The 12,554-nt window shown below is 44.2% G+C and overlaps 1 protein-coding gene across 1 annotated transcript; it reads left to right on the top strand.

Annotated features, from left to right (window-relative positions):
* The first annotated feature begins 7,259 nt into the window (after positions 1–7,259).
* On the top strand, positions 7,260–10,899 carry vgll3 (vestigial-like family member 3). The gene is made up of 4 exons (XM_052081693.1): positions 7,260–7,706; positions 9,544–9,886; positions 9,967–10,509; positions 10,580–10,899. The coding sequence occupies exons 1-4, from the start codon at positions 7,596–7,598 to the stop codon at positions 10,618–10,620; spliced, it is 1,038 nt and encodes a 345-aa protein (XP_051937653.1). The 5' UTR covers positions 7,260–7,595; the 3' UTR covers positions 10,621–10,899.
* The last annotated feature ends 1,655 nt before the right edge of the window (positions 10,900–12,554 follow it).

Here is a 12,554-nt window from a genome sequence, read left to right on the forward strand (position 1 = left end):
CAAATGCATCATCTGATCTCATTTACCTGCACCTATTTGCTGGAACCAACGGGTGTATTTGTTTCCTCTACCTCAAAACAACAAAGCCTTCCTTTCATTTGTTGTCATGCAATAGAATTTCCAACAATATACGCTCTGCGTGCTGTCCACAAATCTCAAATGATAATCACGCATCATATATGTCTGTTTCTTCAAACATTCCAGTGCTCCTGCCATTGTAGCAAGTCTGAAATATGTCCGTATGCAAACGCGGAACGACGTGGGGCCGTGATGGGAGGCTGGGGGATTTTTTAAAGCAATGGTGCTGTCTTGATGGATGGATTCCACAATGGTACTCAGACGGAGGTAATAGAATGAGGTGGGAATCAGATGAATGTGTGTGTGTGTGTGGGGGGGGGGGGGGGGGCGTGGGGGGGTGTCACATCGAGAGTGAGGGCTAATTGAAGAACACGGATTTGAAACAAGAACCGCAACTCAGATTGCAATTTGGGGGGCTGAGGACATCTGGAAGACAGCGGGCGGCCAAGAGGAGCGACGCGGAAATCAACGAGGAGACGCTTGGCGGGCAACGGGGGAGGGCAGCCATGCGCCCAATAAATCGACTGAGCGAATCCACTACTCGTGTCGACCCGTGGGACGACTCCTGCCACGCTCACGGGTACAAAACAGCATCAGGGAATTATGGGTAAGGAAGAGATTAGACCCCCCGGCCCCCCTGTAGTGCTTGCTCATCATCACTTGCAACTCCAGCGATACCCCCCCCCCACCCCCCACCTCCCAAGCTCCTGCCCGGAAATATTCAGCATGCGCAGGTTGCACTCGACACGCCGATGGGTTTCGCGAGCAAGGTCGCACCGCCGCGTGTTATTGCGCCAACTTGCTGCCGGCGCCAATTTTGGATGTCACACACATGCTCCAATGATGTTGCCTTTTATCCACAGATCCATTTTGCCCAAGGAGGCCAATCTGTGGGCGGATAGACCCGACACGCATTAAAGCACCTTTTCCTAGCGGCTATAAGCGCGTGCGGCCAACCGGTCTTCATTCGGAAGCCAGGCTGTGACCACAAGATGTCGGCTGCTGGTCCCGGCGGGAGTCCGACTCGGACGCACCATCACCATCAGGGAATTGAAGTCATTATGACCGGAAGGGTAACGTAGGACAAGTTATTCACTCTGTAAATGAGGGTGAAGGTTTTGGAAGTAGTTTGAGGGTGTCGATGCATTACATTGGAAATATCATTAGTCAAATTTGTGTCAGTCTCCACCAAAATAGTGGAGGTGACCCAAAAAACTACGCGGAGTAAATATTTTCCTGCTCAAGTCGGATCACGTTTGCCACTGGCGTAGTTTGTTAGCGATTTGTGCGATGTTGTAAATTGTTGGAGTTGAGTTAATATAACTTCAAGTTGCCGTTCTGACTTTCACATTTCATTTTGTTTTGACTAGATTTTGCTTTTGTTCCATCGTATTGCCCCTTTTTTTTCATGCCTACTTGTTTTTGTTTTTTGTTTCTCCCTGTTCTCATCAGCTCCCGGTCCTTGCGTCTACCAATCGGATGCCTCCGGCCACTCACGTCTTGTCCATGTGTGCCTTGTTTGTTCTTTTATTGAACATAAAACATAAACAGTAATAATTTGACAGAAAATACGGTAGATAAAAAAAGTAAAAAGAAAGAAATCAGTCTTCATTCAACACAGTTATTATGATCAAGGGAGCAGGATGAAGTAAAAAGCTTATCTAGTCCTACCCCGTTATGTGTTTATATCTACTAAATCATTTTTATATCAATCAGAAAAGAAAAAGTAAGAAGAAGTCTCCATTAAGGCTCATACTTTACCCTTAACAGTGATATTTTTACAACTTTTGGTTTGTATCGGGATTATAGGGATTCAGCCTTTGTTGGTTGACTTGATTAAAAAGCTTCTACCGTATATGATGATAATAGAATATCCATGATTGAAATGAAAAATTACTTGTGGACAATAAAACCACACACATTTTTTTTGGGGGGGGGGGTATGATTTACCCACATATCATACACATTGTAGTGAACGGATCAGTAAAGCATAAAACATATGGAAAACTTATCTCATAAAAAGTAAACCTTTACATTTTTAGAGACGTATGATCGGGCTGGTATATGTGTCAATGTTTTAATGATCTTAATGATGACTGAATAATTCTGACACCAAAGGCACTTTATTGTTGAGAATTGTGCAAGTTATCGCAGCGCCACACTAACAATTTTAATCGCTCGTGTGTCTTCGGTAGTTAATATTTTTGGACAGATAAGTCAAGCGGACGAAAAGCCCGCTGTGTTTATGACTCTATATTATTTCCCGATTAGTTCAGGGGAAAACACACTGGAGTAGTGTCGTCGAATATCATGATTAGATTTCTTGTTGCTTAATTTGCTTTTACCTCTGCGGGGGTGAGTTTTGTGCGCAGTAAATTGGACGGAGAGCGACTTCTGTGCTTCAATTTTACGCATATCCACGAGACGCAGAAATATTTTGCTCCAAATTCGTCGCTATTTTGTTTTTTTTTCCGAATGCCCTCCAAGAGTTTTAGACGAAATGCTTAACGCATGTCAAAGTAGCATTTAACCCTTCAACACGGAGTCATATCGGTCATTGGATGGATTCCCCCTCAGTCAAAATGACCCCCGCATTTGAGTCTTCATCATCTCATTAACTCTTAGCCAGCGGCCAAGGCAGCTCCATTATCTTCACACATGCAGAATGAGCGTTAAAACTGGAGGGTGGACTGAGTAATTATGTGCCTTTCAAGTCAGGTCCGTGTTGAGACTCGGAAGGGAATATCGAAAATCCTTTGGTCACTTTATTAAGAGATATCCTTTTAAGGGGGTGTGTTTTCACACAAACAAGGACCCCGTTGTCAAAAAGAAGCCCTTCTTTGCCATTGCAATCAAAACTCTCATTACCATTCAGGCGAATGCTATTCACGACAAGAACAATTACAAGTGAACGTTCAAGACTGAGATAATGAAAAGAGGGAAGCTTGATGCTTTTGTTGTACAAAAAATAATGACCTTGGATTATTTTGTTGGGTTCCCCCTCAACCTCCCCACCCGTTTGCAGCTCACTTTCCATTAACGTACAAAAGAGTCTATGTTTCTCATTAAACTGGTACCAACATTGCAAAATAGACTAATGAGTTATTTGGTGTCTCGCACTGATTTCAAAAATGAGCACTCAAGTTGTCGTAAATTCGACACAAATGGTGGTGTTTATCCGTTAGAACGCCTTGCGGAATTGCAATGTGGGCATCACGTGGGATTAAAAGCCACTGACACGACGCCGAACCGTGGACCGGGAAATACCATAGACGTGAATGTGTGTGTGTGTGTGTGTGTGTGTGTGTGTGTGTGTGTGTGTGTGTGTGCGCGCGCGTATCTGCAAAACGTATCCATAAGCCATCAAGAACACTATCCATGCATTTTCTGCAGCATTTATCCTCATTAGAGTTGTGATGCTGTAGGAGCCCATCTCAATCGGCTGGGTACACCCCGGATTGGTCGCCGGTCAATACACAAACAGCCATTCGTAAGCACATTCTTTTTCCTCAAATGGATAATTTAGAGTCTTCAATGAACCTAAGACGTAGACTAATTTGAATTGCGGGACAACATTGAGCCGAGACGAGGATTCGCGGGCATACAAGAGCCTCTTGCAGCCGCCCAGCAGTAGGCAGGACACACCCTGAACTGGGTGCCATCCAATCACAGGGCACACAGTCCATGTACCGATTGAGGTATTTCCGTATTACGTATTTATTGATGTGAAGCACACTCCTAATTTTAAGACCTAAGTAATGAATACATTGTATTGCTTTCATTGAAACGTGTGCCTAATGTTATGTCCAGTTGATGCGTAATATAGTCGACCTTCTTCCCTCTTCCTCTTCGCCACGTGTCGGTGTCCTCATCATAAAACTGCTCGGAAAGAGTTTCGGCAGGTCTGCGTTTCTCTCAAGGGGAAGAATGATAGCGATTATGTATTCCTGATGCTGCATTCTGCTTAATGTGACTCGTCATAAGCGGCAGTCAGCATCATCTCACACCTGCTTCATGCGGACGGCGGGATAGATTTTTAATTAAACATCTTAATTAACCGCAATATTTTATTTTATTATTATTTTTTGCATCTCCGCATTACACTTTCTCCAGTCAGTATCGGCAGACATTTTGAGCAGCTTTGTTGTTGTGAGCCACCGCTTCAAGGACATCGACAGACTCGAAACATCATCACAGCAGAACGAGTCTGGCATCGTAAAAATGGCTTTAGATCTAAAAGCACAGAAGGCTCTTCTGCTATTCCTTTAAGGCTCATAGGATTAGAGAAAAAAAAGAGCAAACTATTGCAAAACTTCAGAGTAATTTCTGTCCCTTTCCTTCTCTTCCTCCCCAGCCCCCCCCCCCCCCTCCACCCTCCCCTAATAATCATCACAGTGCCTCATTAAGAGAGGAGGCAGGAGCGGCTCCAGATGTTTGGTGGAAAACCCCCCCAAGGTCATGTGTCTGACACAAGAAATTCATGTCTTATCTGCACTGGAATGTATAACTCTCAAGTGTGCAAAAACGCCCGCCCGATGCGATACACAAGCGTGTGTCCCCGAAGGCTGCCCCACTTCCTACACCGGGGGAAAGTATAGTGAAAGACAGCGAGCGGGCTTTGCGATGGGAACATTCGAGCGAGCTGAAGGATGTCGGAATACATCGCGAGGATAAAACTGCTTTTCAGAAGAGCCAAATTGAACTCACGTGATCATCATCAACTATTCATCGAGTCTTTGCAATCGTCCTAAATTGATGACCCTATTTCAGTGACATCCAATCACAACAGGAGACGCCAACTGAATCATTTGCACTCCCGGTGTGAGATCAAAGTGAAAGTAAGATGGCTTAAAGTGATGGAAGCGTGAACCATTTGTCTGGGCTCACCACCCCCCTCACCCCAGCCCCCCTTCCCAGCCCCCAGGTCTCATCAGTCCCGACAACTGGATCTCGATGACAGCGAGCTGGGACGATCCAGGGAATAATAATAAATCACATTGTTGTCTTATTTATGTCTCGGTGGGTACATCAGTGCAGTGATGAAGAGTAAACAGTACGTGTGTGTGTGTGTGTGTGTTTGTGTGTGTCTTGTTAAAAAGCTTGTTTCATTGAAGCAGATTCAGATTTTTATTTTTTGGGGTGATTTTTGTTTATTTGTCCGACCGTATAGAACAAGTACATAGTTGATTTTCAGAGGCCGTATTACCGTGATGTATTAGGAAAAAAAAATGAGAGCAAGATAAATCCTTTCCAAACGTTTCCGTATCGATAACCTGTGCAACTCATTTTTCAACGGAATATTTGGGAACGGAAATGAAAATAAATGATGTGGATTCACCAACGTGGTCTTCTGAATGGCATTTGGTTGTGTTGTGTTGAAAATGAACGAATAACGTTCAAACTCATTTCAAGGAGACTCACGCCTGCCACAATTTCAAGTGACTCTGATTAACCCCAAGTAAATTTCAGATGTTCTCGTAGGCTTCCACTGACCTTTTTTTTTTTTTTTCCGATCAAAAGCCTGAAGGGTTTGTATTTACACTGACGGCTATTACGACCTGTTCAGAATTCCTTTCACCTTATCTCAGGAGCACATTGCAGCTCAAGAAACATGGCCGCAAAGCATGTTGCTGCCACTTTCGGTCATTTCCGTTGTTTTAACCTCGTCGGCTTGGTTTTGTCAGCCAATTGTCTTTTTCTTACAGATTTGACACATTACCAGACACGGTCACAGTTCTAGAATCAGGCATTGCCAGGAAATGCATCATATCCTTATCTGTCTCTTGTAAAGTGACCGAAAACAAAAAACGAGACCCAGAATCCAAATACAGTCCCAAATTTCCCTGACCTGCCATCAACACTTTCTCCACAAGATGCCCTCATACTCTTTCTTCTGTCCCTGCATAACACACACAAAGCCAGACCACACAAGGCATCGCTCTACTTTTCCAGAATCTGTGGAATCATCAGAATGACAAGCGGCATCAATCCAGCCACAAAAACTCGAAATCCTTGCCTTGTTTGCCTTGCCTCTCATATTTTTCATTGCCGTGTTAACTTGCGAGGGGCTAAATATTAGAATCAGCTCTCAGTGTGACACTAAAACTTAACCACCATGATAAACACCTCAGCTCGAGCTATTTTTCTTATCTGCTGTATTTGTTAACAGAAAATAGACGTTAGTACTTTGTGGACAATGACAAAGCAGTTTTTGACCTGTTTGTATGTTTGTTTCTTGTTTCTTGAACATATAAAATATACAATACGGTCATAAATTGGTAAAAAGTGAAGGTAAGTCAAATATAAGAAAAGAAAATAGTCATCATCACAATTCTATGTCAAAGGAGTAGAAAGAAGTAAAAAAAAATCTATTTAGGCCTACCCCACGTTATATAAGATATGAATTGATCATTTTTCAATACAGAAAAGAAAAGGAAAAAATCTGCATACCAACAAATTCTTTATCCTTATGTGTGCTGTACTTATCTATTTTGACAACTTTCGGTTTGTATATACTGCACATACTCATTCTAGCACATTTATATGTTGACTTTCTCAATTCATACATTTAATATGTTTATCAATGTCATTCTGATGTATTACTATATTTTATAAATGTATCCAATTTATCATGATAATTCTGATTTGTGTCGTTTTACTTTTTTTGTACTAGTGTACATTCTATTGACGAAAAAAAGTTGGGACACAAAAAAATATGTGAGTTCTCGGTTGTATAAAGAATATGATGTTACTTGGGCCAGATACTGAAGTGTTTAGTTGATATAATAATAATAATAATAATAATAATACATTTTATTTGTGGGCGCCTTTATAGAAACTCAAGGACACCTTACAACAAGCAGTTAAAATCACGAGTACAATGTTAAAAACAACATCAAATAAGAAAAAATGAATACAACAAAAATAAATAAATAAAATAAAATAATGGCTTTATGGTCTGAGTGAATAGGCTTGTCGAAACAGATGTGTTTTGAGGCTGGATTTGAAATGTGTTAGTGAGTCTGAATTACTATGGTCAGCTGGGAGTGAGTTCCAAAGCTGGGGAGCAAAGGATATGTACAAAGGCAAGTGTGTCCAGAGAAGACCCTTCCCGAATGGGTGTGTCTCAATGTGCTCCAGCCCTCTCTCACTCCTTACTCATAATCCGAGAGACAGAAAGAGAGAGAGAGAGACAGAGCGAGAGAGGAACTCACCAAACAGCCAATCAGAGGAGGCCCGAAATCTTAACAGGACTTTTTCCACTGGACTGGATTGTCACAAGTTTTTGTTCGACTTTGTGGCCCCCGGGTGGTGCACAGCTGGAAACACTTTGTCAGTATTCAAGCAGGACGGCATGGCCATTGTATGTGTTAGGCAATATATGGAGGCTCGGAAGACTAAGGGGACACAACCAACCTGAAGCCCCCGCCCGAGTCCCTGTCAGCTGAATCCAGGGATAGTCTCTCTCTCTCTCTATCTCTCTCTGCCTCTCTTTCTCTTTCTCTCTCTCCCTCGCTATGAGCTGCCTGGATGTGATGTACCACCAAAGCTATGGAGCACACTTCCTCCCAGCAGAAGCCTACAAGTCCACATACTGCAACCACCATTACCAGCAACAGCAACAACAGGTGAGACTGAGAGCGCTTTTCGATACAGGAGTGACGCCTTTTGGTTGTTTCGACAAGCACACGCTGGAAGAAACGCTTCATCGGTTGAGGAATGAATATGTGAACTCTGCTTGATAGATCAAAATGATGAAGCTCGAGAAAGGTCCACAGAGTAAAAGTAAGGGAACATGTTGAAGGGGGATAGGTGGGGGGGGGGGGGCAGTTTTAATTTCAATGTCTGGATCTGAGGACTTTCAGTTTTTCATATTTTTGTTGTAATATCACCAAACCGCCCAAAATGCACGTTGAGATGTCAGTCACTTGAACAAGGAAGTGAAACAAAAACAATCACACACACACACACGGTTCGGTTGCCTTGGTGGAGATCTTGAGGACAACTCAGATGAGATTCTCACATGGAAAAAAAAAAAATCAATACAATTTTATATTAACGTGTGTATAAACATTAAGACAGGCCTGCGACCAAAGTGGGTTGCTACAATTATTCGGGTTCATGTTGGACGACTGTTTTGTGTATATTTCCTGAAATAATCCCACCTTGCCATTTTGCATTTGTTTATTTTCACAAGACATATTCTTATATTTCTACAAAGTAGAGCCTGAACCACTTTTCTGATTGTCGCTATCGGGTGCAGTCCTTACATCTTTAAAATCACCACGTATCAGTCCCCCAACATTTCCGGTGTTGTTTTACCTTATATTGCCATCCAACATTGCAAAATGAACACAATACAACCCCAAAGTCGTTTTCGGTCACTTGGCATTACAATGACAAATCACCAATTTATTGCCATTGATTAAAATGGTCGGACGCGCCGCCAGCGCCAGCTGTCCACCTCTAAGTCTGTGCTCATGCACGAGCCGCAGAATCGAAAAAAAAAGGTCCTTCTTCCAAAAATAAACAAAAAAAAAACATTGACTGAGCTTACATCATCAACCCAAACTCGGAGCAATGCAATAAATTCATAGGTGGAAATGAATTGGCAATTTGTGGTTGACCGATTCCATTTTTTTTTTTTGGAACAAAATAGGCTTACTCAAATGTATCTATTTTTTATTTTTTATTTTTTTTATTATTCTATTTTTTATTTATTTTTTATCTATTTCTATCTATTCTATCTTTTTTTAATTGCTTGAAAAAAAATCAGATTTTCAATCATGAGGCAACAAAATGCAGCACGGCTCTCACGGTGTAATTGGCGAGGCTCTTCAGACCGATGCGCATTCAAAACTTTTTTTCAACACTTTCAATTGCTTCATAAGGCATCAAAAGAGAAGAGAGCAATGGAATTGATTTGTGGTGGGGGGGCTGGGGGGGGGTCACTGTAGGGTAGGCTTCTGCCCTACAGTGACGACATTCAACCCGGTTGCCGTAAGAGACTCGATCAGTTCTAAAACGGCTTCAAGATTGAATATATATGAAGAAGAAAAAAAAGTGGTTAGCACGTGGGCTTCACAGTGCAGAGGTACCGGGTTCGATTCCAGCTCCGGCCTCCCTGTGTGGAGTTTGCATGTTCTCCACGGGCTTGCGTGGGTTTTCTCCGGGTGCTCCGGTTTCCTCCCACATTCCAAAAACATGCATGGCAGGCTGATTGGACGCTCTAAATTGTCCCTAGGTGTGAGTGTGGGTGTGGATGGTTGTTCGTCTCTGTGTGCCCTGCGATTGGCTGGCAACCGATTCAGGGTGTCCCCCGCCTACTGCCCGGAGACAGCTGGGATAGGCTCCAGCACTCCCCGCGACCCTCGTGAGGATCAAGCGGTTTGGAAAATGGATGGATGGACATTTTAATCGACCGCTCTGTTCATTCCATACTCACCGTTTCCTTTCTCCTTCCAGAGGAAGCTGAGTGCTCACAGTAAGATGCACAACTGCTCAGGCCAGCAGCAAAGTGGAGGGCGAGCAATACAATCCAGAGATCCGTGTCTTCGTCCGGCTCGCGGGAGCGAATCTGGAATTGTATCGTTACAGGACTTGGAGGTCAAAGACGGAACTCAACCGGCAGGAGCGGAGTACTTAAACTCCCGTTGTATATTGTTCACTTACTTCCAAGGGGACATCAGCGACGTGGTGGATGAACATTTCTCACGGGCCCTCAGTCAGTCCGCCGGCCTTGATCGGGAGACAAAGCCGAGCCGGATGACTCAGACAACTGTCTCAAACTCTGCCGGATCATGGAAAGGTAAACGGAGCCAACGAGATCAGAACGGTTGCTCTAAAAATTTGAATTGCTTGACTTTGATTTATGTTTTTTTGCTTCAGATGGCGAGTCTCTCCCGGAAGGTCAGAACAGTCCAGTTTGGAGCAGTACCTATCCATCCCATTCGGCCACCTGCCTCCCTTCTGTCTCCGTGTCAGTCCACCCAGAATTCTCCCCAAGTCCCATTTCCCTCAACCACACCGATGGAGGCCTGTGGGCCGGTCACATGCTCTCCCAGGCCGGCCTCCAACCGCTGGCTGGCCTCACGGACAGCTGGACCTACAGCCTTAACTCCCAGAGCGCGAGCGGCTACCCCAACGTTCACGACGTCTACCATCCTCACCCCCACGCGCACATCCATACTCGGCATCACCACCACCGACCGATGTTCCATTCGTATCCAAGCCACGGCGCAGCACTGGAGTCGAGGTTCAGTCCTCTTCTGTTGCCCGGTGTGAGGAACCAGAGCCAGTCGGCGGCCAGTTCCCCGCTCAGCGAGACCGCAAAGACGGAAATGGACCCCGGTAGCTGCAGCCCAGTCACGGCTTCATCCGTACCCTGGATCCCTTCGCCGCTCCACGGATCCTTGGAGTTGTACGATTCAGGTAGATTCGAAGCGTTTCGACTCTGGCGGAGGAATGGCGGAATCACGATGTTTTCTTTGTCTCTCCGCAGCTCACGAGCAGAGCAAAGCCAAGTCATCGGTTTGGTTCTAAAATGCCGACGCGCACGGGCGGAGGACTCGGCTTACGCTCGGCGGCGCCGTCAACGTATGACTGCGACGCTGGTACTGCAACGTGCAATATGGATGGACGCTTTCGACGACTGCTCCTGCCTTGTGGACATCATTTAGGATGGAGATGTGACGTGATGTAGCAGAAAAAGAGTGCATCTTCTCTTCTTCTTTCATGATTCACCTACAAAAAAAAATACAACAACAAAGAAACGTTTCATTTTGAAGTTTTGAAGCAGTTCTGTTTCAAGAACCGCTGATTGGAATGGGTCAATATCACTATAAGTACCTTTTTTTGGTCCTCCGCAGAATCAATGGGTCGTAGTGAAAATGTAGCAGAATAATGAAACTGTGAAAGCTGATAGGGGCGGCCCGGTAGTCCAGTGGTTAGCACGTCGGCTTCACAGTGCAGAGGTACCGGGTTCGATTCCAGCTCCGGCCTCCCTGTGTGGAGTTTGCATGTTCTCCCCGGGCCTGCGTGGGTTTTCTCCGGGTGCTCCGGTTTCCTCCCACATTCCAAAGATATGCATGGCAGGCTGATTGAACACTCTTAATTGTCCCGAGCGGGTCAACTGGTTAACATGTCCGCCTCACAGTGCAGAGGTGCAGCGTTCAATTCATGCTGCGGCCTTTCTCCGGGTGTTCCGGTTTCCTCCCACATTCCAAAAACATGTGTGGCAGGCTGATTGAACACTCTAAATTGTCCCTAGGTGTGAGTGTGAGTGCGTATGGTTGTTCGTTTCTGTGTGCCCTGCGATTGGCTGGACACCGATTCAGGGTGTCCCCCGCCTACTGCCCGAAGACAGCTGGGATAGGCTCCAGCACCCCCCGCGACCCTAGTGAGGATCAAGCGGCTCGGAAGATGAATGAATGAATGAAAGCTGATAAGAACTGTACAAAGAAACAATACAACGATACATTTTGTAAAATGCGTTGGGGTTCCCCCCCCCCCCCCCCCCCCCAGTGGCTATGCATGACTATAATATATCCCACACGCTGCTCAGCTAATGAATGGTTAAATAATATAAAAACACATTTCAACACGGTCCACAGCAAGTTATTAGATAAAAAGAACATTTTCAGAACCGTATTGAACATTCTGCATGTGTCCCTGGAATTGTTGTCCACCCTGTCAAAATAGGGTAAGGGCCACTTTAAGAACCCCCCGCCCCCATCCTCCCTCCGAAGTTTTCAGTGATATGACCAGAAGCATTTTGCTTTTTCTTTTCATTGGAGGCCAAAGTAGTGGATACTCGCAAGTTGTAAATATTGAAACTATTTTGATCACATTGATCATCACATTGTGTTTGCAGTCGGATGTTGTCGAGCTTAACGTGTCTCACTCTGTTATAGTGAATGAGCAATTCATACAAATATCTTTCGGAACGCTGAAATCTATTTGTTAAACACGCTTGCTTGCTGAATCAAAGTTCAATCATGTGCTCATAAAATGCTGCCAGGAGGCAAAAAAAAAACAATGTCCGCCCTGTCATCAAGTTCGTACATTTTGCTGTTTACATGGAGATGGTCTGCTTGCAGTTTTTTTTTGGGGGGGGGCCTTGGCCAAGACGTATTTCTAAAAGTTTCAAAATCACTTTATAGTGATATTGACTCGTGTACCAAATGCCGACAGTTTTGCCTTTCAAAGTATGCTTTTTTTTTTTTTTTTTTTTTTGCTGGATGACGTCTTGTCCCTTAATGCTACCTTTGAATTTTTGCCTCAAAGGATTGCGTGTTGTACGTTTTGATACTGTATGTTTTTATTGTAAATAATAAATTATGATCTTCTATTTGCAAATGAAGCCGTTTTTGTGTCTTTGCAATATTGGATGACATCAATTTACATCCACAAAACTGGCCGTCGTTTCTGTGTGTGGAAAAACAAAAATCAAACATCGAGTCCAAAACAAGATTTGA

Source organism: Hippocampus zosterae, chromosome 12, assembly GCF_025434085.1.
Source record: "Hippocampus zosterae strain Florida chromosome 12, ASM2543408v3, whole genome shotgun sequence".
NCBI classification, from domain to species: Eukaryota; Metazoa; Chordata; class Actinopteri; order Syngnathiformes; family Syngnathidae; genus Hippocampus; species Hippocampus zosterae.